This window comes from Agelaius phoeniceus, chromosome 12 (genome assembly GCF_051311805.1).
Source record: "Agelaius phoeniceus isolate bAgePho1 chromosome 12, bAgePho1.hap1, whole genome shotgun sequence".
In the NCBI taxonomy this organism is placed as follows: domain Eukaryota; kingdom Metazoa; phylum Chordata; class Aves; order Passeriformes; family Icteridae; genus Agelaius; species Agelaius phoeniceus.
Window position 1 is genome coordinate 13,692,260 of NC_135276.1, and position 21,948 is coordinate 13,714,207.

The 21,948-nt window shown below is 41.5% G+C and overlaps 1 protein-coding gene across 5 annotated transcripts in view; it reads right to left on the bottom strand.

The window, feature by feature from the left end:
• Positions 1 to 8,891: 8,891 nt before the first annotated feature.
• Positions 8,892 to 21,948, bottom strand: part of PHAF1 (phagophore assembly factor 1) — a 36,596-nt gene continuing 23,539 nt past the window's right edge. For 2 of the 5 annotated variants that reach the window (XM_077184866.1, XM_054640788.2), the window contains 8 exons: positions 20,338 to 20,471; positions 19,640 to 19,723; positions 18,851 to 18,933; positions 18,045 to 18,088; positions 16,045 to 16,088; positions 14,618 to 14,676; positions 12,999 to 13,071; positions 10,522 to 12,573 (listed from right to left, as the gene is read on the bottom strand). In XM_077184866.1, the coding sequence (XP_077040981.1) occupies positions 12,484 to 12,573; positions 12,999 to 13,071; positions 14,618 to 14,676; positions 16,045 to 16,088; positions 18,045 to 18,088; positions 18,851 to 18,933; positions 19,640 to 19,723; positions 20,338 to 20,471 (611 nt within the window). In that variant the 3' untranslated portion in view covers positions 10,522 to 12,483. Of the gene's footprint in view, positions 9,895 to 10,521; positions 12,574 to 12,998; positions 13,072 to 13,717; positions 13,806 to 14,617; positions 14,677 to 16,044; positions 16,089 to 18,044; positions 18,089 to 18,850; positions 18,934 to 19,639; positions 19,724 to 20,337; positions 20,472 to 21,948 lie in introns of those variants that run through there. The other 3 variants (XR_013183976.1, XR_013183975.1, XM_077184867.1) reach the window with 3 other exon arrangements.

A 21,948-nucleotide genomic window follows, 5' to 3' on the forward strand; every position in this document is an offset into this window, starting at 1 on the left:
AAAAACTGTAAAGTGCCATAAAGGGCTTGAGCTGGTCTTGAAAAGCAACAAATAAAATGAAGAAAAAAAAATTAAATAAAAAAAAAAACCACATAAAATTTTAAAAATAATTAATTAAAAATACATAAAAAACAAAATATAGTAAAAACTGTAAAGTGCCATAAAGGGCTTGAGCTGGTCTTGAAAAGCAACAAATAAAATGAAAAAAAAAAAAAAAAAGAAAAAAACCCCATAAAAATATAAAAATTAAAAAATAATTAATTAAAAATACATAAAAAAGAAAATAGGAAAAACTGTAAAGTGCCATAAAGGACTTGAGCTGGCCATGAAAAGCAACAAATTAAATGAAAGAAAAAAAAAAATTAAAATAAAAATTTTTTAAAAACCCCATAAAATTAAAAAATAATTAATTAAAAACACATTTAAAACAATATAAAGTAAAAACTGTAAAGTGCCGTAAAGGGCTTAGGCTGGTCTTGAAAAGCAAAAAATAAAATGAAGAAAAAAAAAAATTAAATTTAAAAAAAAAAAACACATAAAAATTAAAAAATAATTAATTAAAAATACATAAAAAACAAAATAAAGTAAAAACTATAAAGTGCCGTAAAGAGCTTGAGCTGGTCTTGAAAAGAAAAAAAAAAGAAAAAAAAAAAAAATTAAAAAAAACACCATAAAAATTAAAAAAAAATTACTTAAAAACACATATAAAACAAAATAAAGTAAAAACCGTAAAGTGCCGTAGAGGGCTTGAGCTGGTCTTGAAAAGCAACAAATAAAATGAAAAAAAAAAAAAAAATTAAAATAAAAATTAAAAAAAAAAAAGACCCCATAAAATTAAAAACGAATTAATTAAAAATACATAAAAAACAAAATAAAGTAAAAACCATAAAGTGCCGTAAAGAGCTTGAGCTGGTCTTGAAAAGAAAAAAAAAAGAAAAAAAGAAAAAAAAAATTAAAAAAAACACCATAAAAATTAAAAAAAATTACTTAAAAACACATATAAAACAAAATAAAGTAAAAACCGTAAAGTGCCGTAGAGGGCTTGAGCTGGTCTTGAAAAGCAACAAATAAAATGAAAAAAAAAAAAAAAAAATTAAAATAAAAATTTAAAAAAAAAACCAACCATAAAAATTAAAAACGAATTAATTAAAAATACATAAAAAACAAAATAAAGTAAAAACCATAAAGTGCCGTAAAGAGCTTGAGCTGGTCTTGAAAAGCAAAAAATAAAATGAAAAAAAAATTAAAATAAAAATTAAAAAAAAAAAAAACATAAAAATTAAAAAAAAATTACTTAAAAGCACATATAAAACAAAATAAAGTAAAAACCGTAAAGTGCCGTAGAGGGCTTGAGCTGGTCTTGAAAAGCAACAAATAAAATGAAAAAAAAAAAAAAAAAATTAAAATAAAAATTAAAAAAAAAACCAACCATAAAAATTAAAAACGAATTAATTAAAAATACATAAAAAACAAAATAAAGTAAAAACCATAAAGTGCCGTAAAGAGCTTGAGCTGGTCTTGAAAAGGAAAAAAAAAAAAAAAAAAAAAAAAAAAAAAAAAAAAAAAAAAAATTAAAAAAAACACCATAAAAATTAAAAAAAAATTACTTAAAAACACATATAAAACAAAATAAAGTAAAAACCGTAAAGTGCCGTAGAGGGCTTGAGCTGGTCTTGAAAAGCAACAAATAAAATGAAAAAAAAAAAAAAAAAAATTTAACAAAAAAAATTAGAAATTAAAATTAATTAAAAACACATAAAAAACAAAATAAAATAAAAACCGTAAAATACTGTCGTCAAAGGTGCCGTAAAGCGCGACTGTCGCAAAACTGCCGTAAAGCGCGACTGTCGTAAAAGGTGCCGTAAAGCAAAACTGTCGCAAAACTGCCGTAAAGGCGACTGTCGTAAAAGGTGCCGTAAAGCAAAACTGTCGCAAAACTGCCGTAAAGCGCGACTGTCGTAAAAGGTGCCGTAAAGCGCGACTGTCGTAAAAGGTGCCGTAAAGCGCGACTGTCGTAAAAGGTGCCGTAAAGCAAAACTGTCGTAAAAGGTGCCGTAAAGCGCGACTGTCGCAAAACTGCCGTAAAGCAAAACTGTCGTAAAAGGTGCCGTAAAACGCGACTGTCGTAAAAGGTGCCGTAAAGCGCGACTGTCGTAAAACTGCCGTAAAGCAAAACTGTCGTAAAAGGTGCCGTAAAGCGCGACTGTCGTAAAAGGTGCCGTAAAGCGCGACTGTCGCAAAACTGCCGTAAAGCAAAACTGTCGTAAAAGGTGCCGTAAAGCGCGACTGTCGTAAAAGGTGCCGTAAAGCGCGACTGTCGCAAAACTGCCGTAAAGCGCGACTGTCGTAAAAGGTGCCGTAAAGCGCGACTGTCGTAAAACTGCCGTAAAGCAAAACTGTCGTAAAAGGTGCCGTAAAGCGCGACTGTCGTAAAACTGCCGTAAAGCAAAACTGTCGCAAAACTGCCGTAAAGCGCGACTGTCGTAAAAGGTGCCGTAAAGCGCGACTGTCGTAAAACTACCGTAAAGCAAAACTGTCGTAAAAGGTGCCGTAAAGCGCGACTGTCGCAAAACTGTCGTAAAAGGTGCCGTAAAGCGCGACTGTCGTAAAAGGTGCCGTAAAGCGCGACTGTCGTAAAAGGTGCCGTAAAGCGCGACTGTCGTAAAAGGTGCCGTAAAGCGCGACTGTCGTAAAACTGCCGTAAAGCAAAACTGTCGTAAAAGGTACCGTAAAGCGCGACTGTCGTAAAAGGTGCCGTAAAGCGCGACTGTCGTAAAACTGCCGTAAAGCAAAACTGTCGTAAAAGGTGCCGTAAAGCGCGACTGTCGTAAAACTGCCGTAAAGCAAAACTGTCGTAAAAGGTGCCGTAAAGCGCGACTGTCGTAAAACTGCCGTAATGCGCGACTGTCGCAAAACTGCCGTAAAGCAAAACTGTCGTAAAAGGTGCCGTAAAGCAAAACTGTCGCAAAACTGCCGTGAAGCGCGACTGTCGTAAAGGAAATTTCTGGGGCACAGATGGACCAAAGTTTTTTAATAGTATCTGTTGCCGGGATCTGGCTGCCGTGGAGCCGGTCCCAGCTTGCAGGGTGCCGGCTGAAGTCTTTGCTCCAGGGGGGATGCCCGCTGCACTGGCCCCGCCCACCTCTGCTCCTGCTGCGAGTCTCGAACGGGACACGAGCCCGTCGGACCCCGCAGCTCCGGCAGCCGCAGTCTTGCTCACTCCTGCCGCTCCGCCCCCTGCCCTCGAGGCCCCTCCCACGGCTGCCGCCCCCTAATCCCGCCCACCAGCGTCACCGCGGTCCCGCCCCCTTTTGTCCCCGCCGCTTCCCCCCCCCAGCTAACGGCGAATGCGGCCCCCCCCCCCCCCCCCAATCCAGCGCCGGCTGTTGCCGGAGTCCCGTCCGCGTCCGTCGCTGCCGCGCTGGCGTCCTCAGCGCCCCCTGCGCGCGTTCCCGCGGGAAGCCCTGCCCCCCCCACCCTGGCGTTCAAGCACACGCAGCGCACCCCGAGCTGCCCACGGGCCCCGCGGCAGGGCAGACGTTCATGTTTAATCCCGTCCCTGCCGCCGTTTCGGCGTACTCCCCTGGTCCCGCCACGGTACTGCTTGCGCTAGGACCAGGGCGCCCCAGCCCCCCCCGTGCCGGCGCCGCGGCGTCTTCAGCGGTGGCTGCAGCGTCTCCCGTGCCTGCCGCCGCACCAGCCCAGCCTCCCGTCAGCGCCGCCCCTGCCCGCCGGGGCGGCAGGCACCCCAACCCAGGCCGCGGTTTCAGCCGCCGACCAGCCCAACGCTTATCATGGCCGCCCCTCAGCAGACTCCCGCCGCCCCCACGCCTCTCCTCCAGCCTCCCGCCCCCCGCCACTCCGGGTTTATTACCCGCTAACGACGCCGCCCCGCCGCCGCCCGTGGTCGCTTTCCCGCTCCTGCCCTTGCCGCCCGCCGCCACCCCGGGTTTATTACCCGCTAACGACGCCGCCCCGCCGCCGCCCGTGGTCGCTTTCCCGCTCCTGCCCTTGCCGCCCGCCGCCACCCCGGGTTTATTACCCGCTAACGACGCCGCCCCGCCGCCGCCCGTGGTCGCTTTCCCGCTCCTGCCCTTGCCGCCCGCCGCCACCCCGGGTTTATTACCCGCTAACGACGCCGCCCCGCCGCCGCCCGTGGTCGCTTTCCCGCTCCTGCCCTTGCCGCCCGCCGCCACCCCGGGTTTATTACCCGCTAACGACGCCGCCCCGCCGCCGCCCGTGGTCGCTTTCCCGCTCCTGCCCTTGCCGCCCGCCGCCACCCCGGGTTTATTACCCGCTAACGACGCCGCCCCGCCGCCGCCCGTGGTCGCTTTCCCGCTCCTGCCCTTGCCGCCCGCCGCCACCCCGGGTTTATTACCCGCTAACGACGCCGCCCCGCCGCCGCCCGTGGTCGCTTTCCCGCTCCTGCCCTTGCCGCCCGCCGCCACCCCGGGTTTATTACCCGCTAACGACGCCGCCCCGCCGCCGCCCGTGGTCGCTTTCCCGCTCCTGCCCTTGCCGCCCGCGGCCCCGGGCCGAGCCTTTCCCCCCCTCACAGCTTCCCGTTCCCGAGCTGCTTTGCTAAAGCCCGGTCCCGGTTCCGAGCCGCTGCCTGCCGCTGTCCGGGTCTACACACGGCACCACAGCAGCCCGACTCTGCAGCGTCCTGCATGTATCCTTCCGCCTCTCTCCCTCTGCCGGACCTTGAGAAGCCGAAGCACAGTCACATGACTGAGAGATCCCTCCGCAGCACGCAACCCTGCCCAGCCGATGCCGAATGTGCCTCTGCTGCCCCGTCCCGCAGCCGACCCGAGCAGCACCGGATCACGGCCGCATCTCCTCGAACACCCAACCGTGTTTTCTCCTTCCACTCTCCTAGCAGCAGGTGGGACTACTTTGTGTCACGATTCGCCCGCACAGCCGCAGCCGTGCACACAAACCGTGCAGCGAGGGGGGGGGGGGGGGGGGTGGAATATGACAGCTGCTTTAATAAATACAGGACAGACAGAAAATTATTTTGCCCCCGCAAATGTCGACCCTTTGATCCCGACACAAAAGAATTCCGAAAAAGAACTGTTCCCAAACAGCTCCAGAGTCCCCCCAAACTTTGGGACAGATTTCTCGACCTAAAACTAAACCCTGGAAATCCGCCAGCATTAATCCAAAAATTAGAAAACTCACAAAAAACTTTTGATAATTTTCAACTAACAGACTGGCATGAAGTCAGACGCCAGATTTGTAAAGAAGAAAGTCTAAATCCTTTAGCTATGCCTGTGCTATTCAGCCAGCAAGCTGGTGTTCCTAGAACATGGGTGGCTATCCCACCTCATGAGATAAAAGAATTGCAAAAAGCAGTAAGGGACAGTGCTATCTGCTCCCCATATTTTACGCAACTGCTGAAAAGTTCCCTGGAAGGACATACACTCACACCAAATGACTGTAAAAATCTTGTTAGTATAATTCTCACAGACTCACATTATATGCTATGGGAACTCAAATGGAAAAGACTGCTTACAGGGGTACTTACAGCACATCTGAACTCCCATTTTGCCCATCATTTACCCCAAAATACACACACAGCAAAGGAGATGGCCAGATGGGCAAGTCAAAAGGAAGCCTTACTCAGCTTTCTGAGTGTTTTCTCACTGAATTCAGTGGACTTGGTGAAAGGAGGCAGCAAAAACCAGAAAGCAGGAGGGAAGCAAGATCAACAGCCACTGTCCCCAGAGCTGGAGGACTTTTCATCTCCAGGTCTAAAGGTCCTGAAGAACATGCAGGCTGAATTTGGATCTGATGCTGCAGCTTATTTCTCAGCTATGCTTATCTCTAGCTCAGACACTGTATATTGCAATGGCATTACTCATTGTCACAAAGGCTGTTTTTCCCTCCCGAGTACAGAGAAATGATTATTTGATTATTAGACAGCAGCATCCTTCCCTCATTACTGTTTATAAAAGCAGCAGGAGAGAGACATCCCTTTTAATTGTGGTGGGGTAAGGAACATACTGCATCTCTGGATGCACTGAGTGGGATATGAGCTGCCAGAAACACAGCAACCCTCTAGCTTATGTTCTGCAGAAAAAGAGATTTTAGGGAGTGAGTATAAGCTAGTCATGGCTCCTCTTTATCAGGGCTACTTAAACACTTATTTTGCATTAATTTCACATTATTCCTTCCACTACTGCAACAATGCACCTGCACAGAAATGCCTGAACATGTGGATCAGTGAATATGTAAGCATGTTATATTCTTTGTGTGTATTTCCTCCCTATTCTCTGGCTGCTGCTGGATATCTGACACCAGCAGCAGAAGATTTATTGATCTGGTCATAACATATTAAGGCTGCTGAAGAGCAGATGTTAAAAACAGACTTCTTGGCATATATCAGCCCCTGGTGGTATTGGTCTCACTCATGTTCCAGTTTATTTATTGAAGCAATTGCTCTTCTCATTCTCTTCATTATCTTCCTTCTGGGCAATTCAGGCACACCAGAGTCAACCCCTTCCAGTCAGTCACTCCTTCTTGGATCATCGTTTTTTGCTTTAGCTTGGGCAACACCCGACAACTTTTCCTTCCTGAGAAGGAAAAGCCCATCCCACTGCTCATAAAAGCAGATGGAAATTTATCAGCTGCAAAAATTGATCCTGGCACAAATACAGTGAAAATAAAGACTCAGGGATCCTCCTAATTTGGTAATAGGCAGGTGCATAATGGGTCCAGAGAAGCCATCTGAAGGGGCAATTTCAATAATATGACCACATACAGCACCCAAGAGGCTGTGATGCCCCACAAGAGCATATCATGGCAGATGAGGAACAAAACACAGCCCTTTGACCATAAAAATGTTGTTTGTCCCATTTTATTACAAACAGCCACACACCTGTGAAATTCGTGCAGAGCAAAAGGTTCTTCCTGTGCAGGAGAGCAGCGAGGCTCTGTGCAGCAGAAAGGTGTGACCTGGTCCTTCTCCAGGAGACAGCCTTGAACACCTGGTGTGCACACTCCAAGGTGAAGGGTCCCTCCAGACTCCTGCAGCAGCACAGGTTTTATTCTGCAGCTTATTTCTGCCAGGAATAGGGCAGCAATGCTCCTGGCCACAGCTTTGGTGTAGTAAAACCCAGAGGCCCCCTGACACCAGGGCCCTGGCAGGAGGAAGCTGAGTCCTGTTCCCAGAAATTCCTCCCAGGACTGGTTCTGTCGTCTATATATATATATATAGATATAGATATAGATAGATATATATAGATAGATAGATAGATATATAGATATATATATATAGTGTAGGTGTAAAGCATTAAGGCACTTAAAACCATCTTCCAGAATTGGAATATGCACTACTTTAAAATAACTAAAGGAGTATAATTTAAAGGGGAATTCATTAATGTATGAAAAAGATAACATTAAATCAGCCAGTCCAGAACAAAAGTTACTGTAATAATGGTCTCTTACACCACAGTGAGTGCAAACTCCAGCTTACCTTTCCTGCTGTTTCAAGCATTTGTTTTTTCCAGATCATGAGGAGAAATGATTTCACCTGCTGGAAAAACAGACATCCCCACAAACACCACAAGAGCTTGGGATGTAAGCTTTGGCAGAGAAACATTTTAACAGTGACTTAATTAGCTACAGCAAAAATTCACATAGGCAAAGAAAATGGTATTTAAGTTGCACCAGAGCCCTTCAAGCAGCACATTCACTCCCCCCCAAAAAATCCTTCATGGGCCCTGCTGCACTGAGCTTATTTTTAATACTTAAGAGTTGTATCTCCAGTAAGATCCAACTTTCATTTTCCCCTTGTTTTACTTCAGCCTTACCTTCTCTCTGAAACAACCTGGTTAACGCTTTATATGAAAAGAACCACCAGAACTAACGAGTATTTCAACTCCACAGATACACAGTGAGGTATTTATCTCCCAAGTGTGCTGTGTCAGATTGTGGCTGACAGACTCAGGCAGACAGGAGGGGGCTTTGCACTGGTGTAATCAAGGTTTAAAAAAAAAGGTGTTTATCAGGCAAAAGTTGACACAGAACTATTGTAACTAGCTTGGAATAACGTTCCTTGGATCATAATATCAAAAATTATTCTGAACACAACCAGCCCATGGGAAATTGTGCCAAATCAGACAACTTGGTCTTTGCCCAAGTACTCTGGAGAAAGCAAGCAGAGAGGGCTTGGACACAACATTTCTTTCAAAGTAAGAGCCACACTGACTCACACATGCAGATTTACTTGCAATGTACATTTTGAGTCACCAAACACAAAAACCTAACAGAAGTTCTGGCTTAGAGTAGTTAAGTGAATAACAGGTTCTAACAGCAGGTAGAGAGAGAGTCAGTGTGAAGGGGGCAGCAAAACCCTTGATTTCCCTCTGGAAAACAGCAGCTGGCCCCTAACCTCCAGCCAGCCCCAAAGCAATGATGCATCACCCTCTTCTTGTAGTGCTGAAAGATTTTGTTTTAAACAGGTTGGATGGGAATTTGAACGATCGTGATCACATGAATCAGTTCTCACACACCATATGATTACTCTTTCAGAAAAAAAATCTGTTTAGAATTAAAAATGCGGCAGTTCCTGGCAACAGAAGATTGCTTTTTCTTGTCAGGAACTGCATTTTGGGGAACAGAGAGTTCTAGTATTACACAGCAGCACTTATCCATACAGCACTGCCTGGAACCATCACAGGAGCCCAGGGAGTGCCTGAAGGCTGAAGAACAGGTGAAGAAAGGTGTCAGCTTCACCTCCTTAAAAGAGAGCACAACAATCAGTTTTATTAAGCATAAACAAATTTAATACTGTGGACAGTATTGCAATATTCAAGTGAAGCAGACACACACACACACACAAACTCCTCACCTCTTTACAAAGGAAAACAACACACATCACAAGGGGAGCATATGCACTACATGTTTTATTAAAAATGCAATTGTACTTAACTTTATATCAAACAGTTTTATCATAGGAATCAAAAATGGTGGACCAACGCACATGGTGCCAACATGCAGGACCTATATCAAACCACACAGGATGATCACAAGGAACAAGGCCACCTGGCAAAGTGGGATCTGATGCAGCCCAAATCTCTCAGTTCCTTTGGGAGGGGGCAGAGTTGGCCCCTTGCTCCCCCTGAGCAGCCCTTTGCCCAAGGAGCTCTTGGTTCAGGTGAACTGCCTCATCCAGCCTCCCTTCCTGCCACCCTGCCATCCTTGCCTTGTCCCCAGAGCTTCTCTGCTCCTTCCTCTCTTCCTTCTGATTCAAACCCACCGTCAGTCACCTCTACCCATTCCTCAACTTCTCATTCTAGCAAGTCCTTAAATGCTCCACAATGCTTCTCTAATGCAGCAGTTCAGGAACAGCTTGGCTTGGTGCAAAAAGGAACAAACAAATCAAAACATCCCAGACAAGAGAGTTGTGAACAGCTGCATTCACAAAAGGTGGGTGAGGAAATCCATAAAAGCAGCTCCACATTCTCTCTCCTGGTGCTTCTTCAGATCTGCCTCTCCCAAAAGTCAAATGCTTTGAACTCAGCCCAGCAGCACCAACCAAGATGCAAAATGGCCTTGAATTTTTTGTCTGTGCAGAGAATTTTTCAATATCAAGGGGCTGACCTAGAGAAGTATATGGGTTGTTAAGAGAGAACTGTTAATTACCAATACTATTTTAGTCATTAGGTCTCACCAGAGCATTACAAGTGAAGCTGGGAGCCCAGCAGTTATTAAATACCACAGGTTAGCTGCTGCTTCTGTCCTAGGTCTCAGGGTTCATGCTACAGCAGCAGGCCTGGCCTCACTCTTCTGAAGAACTTCAACTCGAGAGCAGGATAGTGGTGGCACCTCCATAGCCATTACTCAAATCATCCCATCAAGGATTTATCTCCTCTGCAGCTCATCTGGAGCCTTTATTAGAAAAGGATGGATTAAAATTAAAGTTAGCATCAGGACTGCTGTCACATTTTAGTAACAAGAATCAGCACACACAGCATCTCAGCTGAGAGACCACAGAATTCTGTGAGAGCCCCTGAGCCAGAGCAGGCAGGGTGAGGCTGCAGGAGGGGCTGAGGGCTCTGTGCCCCCACAGGCACTGCAGGAGTCCCTTCCCTGTGCCCTGCATTAACCTTGGAGCTGCTTCAGGGCACAGAGACTCCCAAAGCTTTTCTGTGAAGGAGAATTCACATTTGCAGCTTTCACTGCAGGCATTTCCTCCCTTCTGCTATGCAATATTTCCCTCTTTGAAGCTCAATTGATTTCCATGATCCCCAAGAGCCCACAGGAGCATAACAATCTAATTTCTGAACACAATGCAGAGCCCACGGTGCTATCAACCACAGTTTAAAGACTTCTCCACTTCAGGGCAAAACCTTACAAAATACTTTAATGTATATCTTTCAAGTTATGTTAGTTACTGTTTCTTTGGAGAACATGCTGAACTGGCTATAAAGCCACTATACACTAGTCAGGTACTTCTAATACAATAGCTGAAAAACAGTAAAAAAACAAATTAATTGATAAGAAAACAAAAAGCAAGAACATCCATGATTTTATTACAAAAACACCCAGCAACTGTATTTAACACAAAAACAGTAACTGAGAGTCTCTTTTTATTTTTCTTTCAGTGTACATGCTCATTATTATTCCATTTAATTTACAGAAGGGCTATGTAAAATGAAATTAAAATTAGAGAGGAAACAAAAAGGAAGATTGAGGCATAGAATTTTCTTAGCAAGCAACGATCACAGGAGACAGCACAGATTGAACAGGGATTCAACAGGAGTGACACCTAGGGATAAAGGTAAACAGTAACTTTTTCCTTATCCATTAGATTCTCCATGGGGCTTTTTTGTTTGTTTTAGCAAAACGGTTTAGAGTATCACAGTATACAGGAAGACTAAATGGCAAAGAACGTCTCACACACACACACACACACATTTATCCCTGCTACTGGTCCAGGATCCCAAACTTCAGTTAACATTCGATTTCCTATCTCTCATTCATTGATAAACTATACAGGATTACACTGTACATGGAGTTAAAATTACAAAAATGTCATATTTACAAAAATCTGTACACACATAGTAAAACTCACAAAATTGTCATCTATGTATCACAAGTTGCGACACCAAAATATTAAAAATGGGATAAAATTATACATTTCTCTTGTCCATTTTTAAAAAGGGTTCATTATTTCAAAGACAGACCACCTATTTTCTCCCAAATAAGACTGGTAAGAGAACTAGAAACCTAAAGTATCCTCCTGGGATAAAATGTCGCGAGCAGCATCTCCCAACTAGAAAGAAGCCTCTATCCTGTCTGCTGGGGTGGGGTGTGCAGTTAGCATCTATGTACAGAAATGGTGAAACTACAACGAGGATGTCTTTGGCTAAACCTTTGGCATAAATTAAAATCATACATCAAAAGTTACAGAAAAGGTTATCTCGGTGATGGCGGAATTCCAGAATTTCTTTCTGAGATACCATTATATACAGCTTTTCTTTCTCTGAGGAAGTAGAGGAGGAATAAAGGATTTTGGAACAGAGGCAAATGAGGCAACATTATTTCTTCGTTAAATTTTTCACTAGTATGAAAAATTGTATCAAATCTTTTCATTAAAACATAATTCAATCATAGAAATAACCCCTTCCAGAATTTTTTTTTTCTTTCGAAATTGCATATGAAAAAAATTAGTAAACCAGCCATGACAGAAAAAAATTGTATCAGCATATCAAGTACATATTAGTGCAGGAAGGTGGATAAATTTGATCCACTGTATAAATAAGCTTTATGCGCAGTGTACATTAAATAACCACCACACCCCACTCACACCCAGTACACAGATGCTCCTCAGTGAAGATAAACGTTTATCAAGTAATTAAAGTGTATGTAGTGCAAATGTTACAACCAAGTATTATGCACATGCTACTTGCTTGGTTTAAAGTTACACAAAGATGTGGTGCCTGAAATCATGGACATATATACATCCTTGTCACACTTGGTACAATGTCCTAAGCCACAGAAATACCGAGGTGTTTAGATCTATATATATATACACACACGTTTTCTTAAAATGTGACCACCACATCAATACAGTAACACAAACAGACTAAAATCAATACCTGCTTCCAGATGCTCCAAGGCTCAGAAAGTTTGTGCTTCTAATTCTTGCAGTCATTACGTGCCCCTCTTCCATTTCCCCCTTCTGCCAGCTGAGAAGGAGGGACAGTCTCTTCACGTCTGTGCTGCATAGGATGAGGGCAACGGAGAGGAATAAATGACGGCACAGGCACCTAAGCTGCTTTCCTCCATCAACAGTTCCATGCCCCATGATGAAGGGTTGAGAGAAATTTCCTCTCCACACCACTCCAGGGTGGAAAGGCTTATTGAAAAAAAAAAAAAAATCATAACGTGCTTTCCATATTATAAGTGGCAGCAAATCAAGGCACGCTGTACTAATTCTGTAGCATTGAGATTAGCTGACTTTGCAGGGGATGCTCACTGGGGAAGGTCCGACGTTCTCAACTGGCTGCTGGGCCGTGTGGGGCCATACAGAGTAACAGAAGCTATGTGATTATTCTGCATCACCTGCAAAAGCACAGCAGGGAAAAGGGAAATTAAACTAAGTGCTACAATCCACAGAAAATCAGAAGTATTAAAACGGTGAATACAGAAGTGATCTGCCTGAAGAAAGAAATCCCAACAACAAATGACAGCAACAAACTCTTGGCTAGTTCCTAAAAACAGTCTCTTGGATTTCCATGACACAACACCATCTGCTCCACCCAGCCATGTGAATGAATCTCCTGCTAGCATGAGTTCCAGGTGACAAACTTGAAGTTTCAGCTTCAACATACAAATGTACAACCTCAGAGAAGAGGTTGCAAAGTTTCCCTATACTAAAATTATACCACTACCAAGCACTGGCCTTTACTGCAATAGGAAGCCACTCATAGTAATAGCAAACTCATCTTCCCATGCTCAGACAAAAATAAAAAAGGTTTTTTCCTAACCTCAAAGATCATTCGCTGCAGTCCAAAGCAAAAGGTTGACCCAAATGGGTTAGTGTTGTTTGGAGATGATGACCTAAACAGAAAAGAGGGGAAGAAAGTTTAAAATGGGTATCTGAGGATCAGGAACATCTTAAGGAGGAATAAGTACTCAGCCACATAAGGTGAATTACAGCATCTTTATCATGGCTTTCATCAAAAGAAAGTACTTCTACATTATGCAACACCATTGCTAGACTCCAAGTGAGCCAAAGGAAACTCTGATGCCACAGAGCCATTAATAACACTTGGGGATAAAGGAAAAAAAAAGCCACTAGTGACCTCTACAGGAAAACTCTCCTGCACTTAACAGGAAGAACCCTAAAAAAACCCCAGATACACAGGAAGAGAGAAGCACCATGTTACTACACATTATTTTTGTGCAAGATCCTTCCCTTTGTGTCTCAACCTCCACCATATATATTTACTATATATAGTCTATTATTTATATTAACTAGATACTGTCTATTAATCAACTGGATTTAGCATATTAAGAAGATTAACCTATATGATGCTGAAATAGAATAATCCAAGTTTGATTAAACAGCATTTTTCAAGATCTATGTACGACTTTCTCCCAGTTATTTCTGGTGTTTTTGGATTGCACATTGACAATTTCTGTTGATTGCAATGAATTTGAGATTACAGCCAAAAAAAACCCTAATGAATATTTACCTTTTGTCCTTTCTTGTAAACTGGTCAGTTTTTCAAATTGCATGTCTGAGCCATTTGAGATGTGCTCAGTAAAGCGCTCTCTGGTTGAACTACTCTCTACAACACAGATGGAAGAAATAGAAGGGCTCTATGTCATCACTATTTCACCTTAGCTTTACTTCATTCACATGGCTTCTGCTCTAATCATCTCACTGGCATAACACAGGAGTAAAGGGGAACAAAGGGCACAATGAGTAAGGGGGGGGAAAGGAAAAAAATCAAAGTCAAAATCATGTGAAAGTCTGACAAGAATACATTAATTTATCTGAAATTGCTGTGGTATTTGCACAGTACCCATCACTTACACTTGTCCTGAGATAAAAATCATGGTTTCACATCATAAAATGATAACTCTGCAAACAGATAATGCCCATTTAACCCAGCAGCCACCTCAATGCAGAAACACAGGAAATTTAAGGGCTATTCTATCTTCAGTCAGCCTAGAGGAACTGCAGAACTACATATGTTCATAAAAGACAAGCTTCTTCAGACAGACTGCTGTTGCACACGTTATGTGCATAGATGCTGTGCTGTACCATGTCATGTTATTGAAATACTTTATAGAAAGGATAAAAACCCTCCACTATTTATTACTTATAAAGAAAAAGACTTTTTAGTGCACTGTTCGCTCTGAGATCTTCTCTGGATTTTGCATTTCAAGGAATTTTGGAAATGCTTTCACTCAGCATGTCAGTTTATTTCCTTTGAGAGCAGCTATCTCATCTTGTTAGTGGCCAAAAAAACCCTGGAACTTTAACCAGCAAAGTACAGTGGTAACCAGTACAAAAAGGTAACCAGTGCCATAAACACTCTTCCTCACCCTCCATTGTCAACCCAGTCCTTGCCAAGTAAAATAAAGAGATTTTTACCTGTGAAGTACCACTGGCTTCTCTACAGGGTGCCCCAGTAGATCCTGAATACTGTCCCACTGTAAATACATCAATGAATTTGTGTTAAAATGAGGCACAAGAAAACTCTTCTTTTTACTTTTTATCTAGGAAGAGTGCATGCACATTTGTTAGTGACAAACCTATTTGTCAAATAAACTTGAAGTATTTACAGAAGTATTTTGTGACTGGAGCTATATTCAGTAATGGAACTGTCCACTGCTAGGGCTAGTAAACTATCTTAAGGTATGTTCTTATTTTTGCCTAAAAATAGTTTGGAATTAGAATTATTAATATAAAAATTTCTCTTGGTCTTATGGATAAAGTGTTGCTGGAAAGTCTTGTGGCATTTTAGGGGCACCTCAGAGAGCAAAGCAGCTGTGGGAAACTTCAACAAAATATCCTCTTATATACCTCTGCAGAGAGGAAAAATAGCCCCACTGCTACCTCTCCCATAAGTCTTTCCTTGATTTAAGCAACAATATTGGAGAAGAGGAAAGCTGCACTATTTAATGACTGGGAAGCGTCCAACAGTTTTCCTCACTTGAACCAGACTACAAGAAGCTGCAGTTTCACACACAAGACTGAAGTAAGTCAAAGCACTGAAGGGAGTAAGTTAATTCAAGTCAAAAAGCATAGAATGGTATCTTCTGGAGTCAGATTGCTGACTCCAATTTTTCTTCCCAGTATGGGAGCCAAAATTCACCAAGGAAAGCCTTCATTTGGCACCCCAGGAACCAAGAGAGCAGCAGTGACCCTGGCTGAATGTTGACTGCAGGGACACTGATGAACAGTTTTTGAGAAGTTTTTCAACTTAATGCAGCTGTCAAATATGCAGCAGCACCTGCCCAGCTGGGAAGTTCATTTAGGTGGAAAGGCTGTGGAGCATTCAAGGAGTCTGCTGTCATCAGGAGATGTCACACTGGCAGTGACATTTCTGGCTGCTGCCTAAGAAACATCCCATTACTGGTGCCCTTCAGAAGAAAGTGGAAGAGCACTGGACTCTCCTGTTCAATAGTCCATGTCTTCAGGAGCTATGCTTAGTACAACAGCTCTCTGAGAATTCTGTTTAGGAACACATCTCCAGCTAACATTCAGCCACCACTGCTGTTGTTTTCCCCTATCACTTATTTCACTATTTCTAGCTGCAGCTGTGCTAAAATGCAAGCTATGCCATAATGTAGTAATTTAGTTTACCTGAAGAGTGTTATTACAAATGAATTCAATCATTTAACATACCAAAATATTTAAAACACAAGATACACACTAACTTTTGGCCTTCTACTATTCCACTTTAAAACAGCATGATACCACTGCTGTAATTTCTTTGAAGTGTGTTGTAAAGTTGGCATGAATCATTTAGATGGTTTAAGAAAATCAGAAAAACACTCAGTTCTGCACAGGCTTACCTTGCTGTATGTTGTACATGTTTCTGTCTGTGAATCAGCACTATCTACAAAACAAAAACCAGAAAAGCTTATTTATAGCTTAAGCTTGAACAGTCCCCTATATAACCCTTTATTTTGGCATGTTAATTCAGATGGCAGGAGACACAGGAGCATTAGATCAGGTAATACACAAATTTATCAGCATTCACACTAGCAATCAGAATTGTCAGTAACACTGACTAAATGCCAGTTAAGGTGATAAAGCAAACCTCCCTATTTACAGCAAGTCCCAACTTTAAGACTATAAAAGCTTAAGCTTTAATCTTAGATGGAAGAACACCACTGTAGAAGAAACCCCATCTCTTTGCACTAAGCTAACAGGCCTAGCACAGCCACTGCAGGAGGTACCAAGATGTGCCACTCATTAATCCCAAAACACTCCACTGCACTTGGAAGGAAAGCTGGCTAAAAGTGACATCTGGAGACTCAGGAGCTGGCAGGCCTGAGATCAGTGAAAACATCACTCTTCCACAATCAAGAGGACAGAGAGCTTGAGAATCACAGCCTACCTATTAAAAAATAAAAGGACAGCATTGCATCTACAATTACAGCCTTTAAACAGAAAGTGTTTGCTGGTGGTTTCAAATACTGTCATACATATCTTACATACACATATTTGGGTACTCCTAAATACTGAAAGCACATTCCCAAAGCAGTGGGAATGGACCTAGACATTAAAATGTCAAACAGAGCTTTAAGTCAAGTTAAAGACCATTTGCTCCTCTGTATTTTTCCCTCTCTAAACATGCTCTCTTTGTGCTGAGAGTTCAGTGCCTGTGCAACTTGAACTCTGGCTCTTAATTTATCATCTGAACTTGCAGTACAAAAGGGAACTAATAAAACTGCATCAGGCACTGCCACCAGAGGGAAGAAGACAGGCTCTTCAAAACTGTTATAACATCTGTTCACAACTTGTTGCATGTCCTGGACATAAGCTAGAGGCCAGAAAAGCTGGTTAGAAATGCCAAATAAACAAAAAAACAAACACATTAAGAATAAATTCATAATGCTACTTGAGGTAAATAAAATTAATCCCAAATTAATGCTTTGAAGTACAGTAACCTAAGGGAAAATGATTTTAGAAGCAAGGATGTTCATGCTCATTTTCTTGGCTGAAGTACAAATCAACTTTCATATACACAAGCCTGTATACACAAAGATTGTTTTTCCAGGTTTTTAATCCTCCATATGCTCAAACTGCTGTGACAGCCACAGGAGGACTGCACCTCACACAGCAAGCAAAGTGCTTGCAGTAAATACCAATCAGAATGAGGAAAACATCCCTGGCCAAAACCTAGGCAGCATCTGGTATTCCCTGGCTAATCCAAATACCTTCCCAGTACACATTTTTTCTTATGTTGAAGAAGTCTACATCAATCACTGTGACCTTCAGACAGGGTTCCCCTACTTTGCTGAGATTAGTTACTGCACAGAGCTGGGAATATCTTAGTACCTTGCCAAATCAGCACTACTGATTATAGAGTTATTTTTTTATAGATTTATAGATTTATTTTCAGGTGAACACAGACATACTTTGTCTGTAGCACACAGAGCCAACATATCTGGATGTTTATTTTCATTCCCAAATAAACCAGATTATATTAAATACCAGTGGACTGGACAGATGAGCTCAGACTAACACTGCCTTACAGATTTGGAGCCTCTAGCTACAAGGTAATTGATTTTAGCAGAGCAGCAGCATTACAGGATATTGTGATGCTGCAGCTAAATATTTGCATGATCCAAGTAAGTGAAGAGGTAGTGTAAGTAAAATCAGAGAACTGCTACCTTGCCCTGAAGTGTCTTTTCCACTTAAATAGAAACCTAATCCCAAACTTCTTCTCTGTCTCAGTGACTGTCACTCTTAGCATCTTCTGATAATGAAGGACAATTAGAGACTGATCCCAGCTCCCCTTGGAGCATTCTGTGCCCCTGCAGCAGGACAGCAGGGAAATGCTCACCTCTCTTAATGACGAGTGGAATCTTGAACTCACAGCGATGATAACTAGAAAGTGGAAATTGTAAAAACTATTAGAGAACAGAGAAGCCAAGAAACTGCATAGCCACAGACTTAGAGCTCTTAATAATCCCTTTCATGAAAAGTCATATCAATAATAAAATGAAAGTGATGATCTGTGATACCAGATTAAGTTCTCAGTTAGATTTTCTACATCAAAAAGGCAGCAGCCTGGGAATGTCCTAATGCAATTCTTTAGAGGACACAAGAAGTCCTTCAGCATCAATTACTCTATTGTTACACAGTGGATGGAGAAATAGTTAGCTATGAAACAGCACTATAGATTTCTCTGTCATTAACTGCTTTAATCAGACATCCAATCACTAACTCATACTCCTCCTCTAATGAGTTTACACTTAGTAAGTACTGAAAATATGTTCAGAAGATGAGATTTTTAAATCACTAATTGAAATCATGTTAGGAAGGAAACAGAAATGTAGCTACCAGAAAATGGGAACTCTGGCTAATACATAATTTTCCTCTATCAAGAGTTTGCACATCACACCTGGATCAAGACCTACCTTACCTCATTCACTGCTTTAAGACATACTTGCCAGTATATATAAAGGAATTTAATAGTAAAAAGAAAACACAACTAAAAAATGTTACTAATGATGTCTGCAACCTCCACAGGTTACTAGATACAATATATTTTCTAAGTCTCTTTGATGTAATTCTATAAAGAGAATGTAAGATTTCCTTTTCAGTTGTTTTAATGTACTCTTTCATAGATAAGTTCTGTACACTCACATGTTAAAGTTGTAATGACCAGGATAATTTGTATGCAGGACAAATTTCTTCACCTTGTGAGTGTTTGCATCAAAGAGAATATCCTGTGGAAGACAAAAAACAAGATGAATGATGACAAAAAACAATTTGGGTAGGAAGGGGTGTTCCCTAAACTAACCTGAGATTACTTAAAATAGCCCCTGTATGGAGTGACATACATTTATCTCACTGAAACTGAATCAAATTATGAAAAGTAGTATTTGAAAATAAGACTATTTGTAAATTCAAATAACACATTTCCTCCAGCACTCAATTACAACTGCAGCTTCGTTTGTTAATGTTGGCAAGTTTTCTGAGGAGGTCCTGTTTTTCTGCATATTATTTACAGTAATGTAAACTAAAGCAAAACAGCTGCAAGCAGAAAAATGAAGATGTAACTACACCCCACAGCTCAGCAAGCTTTCACAACTGATGCTATGGCACACTTGCCTCAGTTCTGTGGGACAGGGGCATGGATCTCAGGAATAAGAACTAGTTACCTATGCATCAGGTACTACAGAAAAAGGAGAAAACCTAAGAGGCTGACAGAGTGCAAAGAGCCCTCCATCCACTGGTGGAGATAAAGTGCTGCTGATTAAATTTGTAAGGGTTAAAGGAAAGTCAAGTGAAGCTTTTCATATCCAGAGATTCCTAAGGCAGCAATCGAGTTTTGCAGCCTCTCATTTCCCACAGCCTTTAGCCTCCTAAAAGGATTGCTGTGTAACTAAAGCAGAAGTTTACATGAATTGTTTAGGGAAGCTTTCCACTCACCACTCCAAGTGTGAAATAATTGAAGAAGTAGTCATTGCACTTTGATGGGACCTGCTTATGGGGCGAGGGCGAATGGATTTTCATCTGCAAGAAATACACTTTTCAGATGCATGCAATAATGCTTAAAGATGAATGCCTTTAATAACAACTCTACATTCAAACAAATTGCTATAATCTCATTTGAAGCTTTTGTTCAACTAAGGAAGATACTGTGCTTTATGACAGGACCATCACCTGCTTGCAGCAGGCACAGCGACACATCAGCTTTTTCAGTTATCATAATTAAAGGGCTTACTTACATTATGCTGTGTAAAAATGTTAGGAAAAGATCAAAGTATATGCTGAGATTACTTTACATACATTATAAGTGGAAAAAAAAATAGGCAGCACACACTTGCTAAGGCACATTTGGGATACAAAAGCACTCCCATTTGTAACTATTCTTAATCCAGTTAACATTACACAATTTGATTTTTAAAATAAATTTAAACAGATTTGCATCAATTTAGATTTTAAAAAAAGCTTCTTAAAACCTATTACATAATGGTTCAGCCTGGTCTATCATGTCAAGCAATATGCTGAGCACTTGTAATTTGTGCTACATGGCAGTTCAACTTCACTGACCTTGCCAAACACGAGCACTATGATGAGACTGAGATACCAATGAACAAAGCCTGTGCCTGAATGAATTCCCTCACCTTGTCTTCAGACTTGTAGAAGACTTTGTGTGGAGAGCCCAAGGTGCTGAGCACATCCTGGCAGGAATCACCGAAGTACACGCAGCGCTCGAATACCCGCATCTTGGCATCAGCTAAAACACCTGGGCCACAGCCTGAGGAATGGAAAACAGCTCTACTTGCATCCTTGCTGATCACAGAATACATCACTAAATCAACACCAAAAGGTTAGCACCATTCCTCTATTTATCATAAACCAAACAGCTGCATTCCTCACAATTTAACCATTTACTTTGCAACAGTGTAAATATTTCTTATCAGAGCAGTGCATGTGCTGATTGTTGCATGGCTCCCCATTTCCACCTCCAATTTCAGCCATACTACCTTTCCTTCCTTGCCATTCACATGGAATGACTTGATTTCCCAGCCCATCTCAATTTGATCAGCTGGCTATTAGCAGTAAATACAGGAATTATTTCTATCCCTAGAATATTCTACTTTAGCTAGAGATTTATCTCCAGCTAAAAACATCAAGTGCATGAAGTGAAATCCCTCACCCACATTAACTGTATCACAAAACACACATTCTTTACTCAAGATTCCCATAACTTACTGAATCAACAGCAAGTATATCCCTGTGCAAACAACATTAAAGCAGATCTTATTGAATAGCCATTACACAGATGAATTGCTGGTAAATGTTACCAGATGTGAGGAAATGGAAAGATGCTGCAGTTTGTGAGCCCACTTGCTTTCAGGAATGCAACATCTTACATTTACAAGAATGCAAGGACACATATGCAGCAGTTACTGCAAAGCACAGGATGTGCTCTAAATACACACTTAGCTTTGCTCACTATGCATTATTTATGTAGCTAGTTACCCACTAAAATAAATCAGAAAAATCCAATTCACTCATCCTTGTTTTCTTAAGCAATAGTAACTGCAAATTAATACACAAGCAGAGAAACTTGAGCTAGAACAGGTGTGTAATATATTTTACAAGAGTTTCTACAAGTTTTGCAACATAAGAACAACACGTGTCCAGATTGCCTCTCTGCAAGTTTGTCTGAACATCAGTGATATTTTAATAATTATTTTATTAATTGACAACATTTCCTTTAAACTGCATGCATATACATTTTTAACAAAACTTGACACTGTAAGTGTCCAATTTCTCAAAATCATTTACATAATTATGATGCTATAGCTAACTCCTTCCCCAGTACATGAGGCTATATGTTCTCTGCACTAGACAGCTCTACCTTATCTTCCTCTGTAATAAGAGAAGCAAAGTAAGTTGAAAATATCTGCTCCTTTTTTATTCTTCATCTATAATTTTCTTTTTTCAACTTTTGCATATTGTGGGTGTATTCCAAATGTTTCCTCAATATACACAGAGCTAGCAATCAGGACAGGTGAAAAGCTGAGCTCCCTAATGAAAATTGTTAAAAATGTTTTTCTTAAAAACATTGTCAAGTCTCAAGTTACAGTAACTGAACAAGATTCCTTTGCAGCTGTTAAATCTGCCCTAATTTCTAAGCACCCTCCCATCTCTGAAAGCACATAAAAAAGAGAGACTCATCAGCCTCTCTTCACTTTCAGCACTGTCTCCCACAGTAAATGAAAACA